Source organism: Tetrahymena thermophila (assembly GCF_000189635.1).
Source record: "Tetrahymena thermophila SB210 genomic scaffold scf_8255653, whole genome shotgun sequence".
Lineage (NCBI taxonomy): Eukaryota > Ciliophora > Oligohymenophorea > Hymenostomatida > Tetrahymenidae > Tetrahymena > Tetrahymena thermophila.
In genome coordinates, this window is record NW_002477011.1 from 1 (window position 1) to 1,039 (window position 1,039).

The 1,039-nt window shown below is 21.1% G+C and overlaps 1 protein-coding gene across 1 annotated transcript; it reads left to right on the forward strand. All coding sequences in view use genetic code 6, as the record gives it.

Moving 5' to 3' along the window:
- Window positions 1-580: 580 nt before the first annotated feature.
- TTHERM_002653464 (hypothetical protein) lies at window positions 581-1,016 on the forward strand (the record flags this gene model as incomplete). Its single annotated transcript, XM_012795134.1, has 2 exons — window positions 581-669; window positions 932-1,016. The coding sequence occupies 2 exons, from the start codon at window positions 581-583 to the stop codon at window positions 1,014-1,016; spliced, it is 174 nt and encodes a 57-aa protein (XP_012650588.1).
- Between the last annotated feature and the right edge of the window lie 23 nt (window positions 1,017-1,039).

A 1,039-nucleotide genomic window follows, 5' to 3' on the forward strand; every position in this document is an offset into this window, starting at 1 on the left:
TTTTAATTATAAAGACTAATTAAAAACAACAAAGCTCTTTTTTCTTTTTCTTTTCATTGTGCTTGCTTTTTTTTGTTCTTTCTTTGTTAATTTATTTAGCTCATCCTTTTATTCTCAAATTTTTTACTTTTATTATTAATTAATTAATCTTATTATTTCATATTTTTCTTCATTTTTTCCTTCTAATAAATTATTTAATGATTTATTTTTTCTTCAATATTTAAAAAGTAACAATTAAATTGGTGACAAAGGTGCATCAGACTTAGGTTCTGGTTTAGCAAATTGCATTAATCTCTCAAATTTGACACTTGACCTTAGGTAAAATAAGTTTATTTGTTTTGCATTGTGATATTTTTAATTATAAAAACTAATTTAAAACAATAAAGCCCTTTTTTCTTTTTCTTTTCATTGTGCTTGCTTTTTTTGTTCTTTCTTTGTTAATTTATTTAGCTCATCCTTTTATTTTCAAATATTTTACTTTTATTATTAATTAATTAATCTTATTATTTCATATTTTTCTTCATTTTTTCCTTCTAATTAACTATTTAATGATTTATTTTTTCTTCAATATTTAAAAAGTATGAATTAAATTTGTGACAAAGGTGCATCAGACTTAGGTTCTGCTTTAACAAATTGCATTAATCTCTCAAATTTGACACTTCACCTTAGGTAAAATAAGTTTATTTGTTTTGCATTGTGATATTTTTAATTATAAAGACTAATTAAAAACAACAAAGCTCTTTTTTCTTTTTCTTTTCATTGTGCTTGCTTTTTTTTGTTCTTTCTTTGCTAATTTATTTAGCTCATCCTTTTATTTTCAAATATTTTACTTTTATTATTAATTAATTAATCTTATTATTTCATATTTTTCTTCATTTTTTCCTTCTAATTAAATATTTAATGATTTATTTTTTCTTCAATATTTAAAAAGTATGAATTAAATTTGTGACAAAGGTGCATCAAGCTTAGGTTCTGCTTTAGCAAATTGCATTAATCTCTCAAAATTTAACACTTGACCTTCAGTAAAATCAGTTTATTT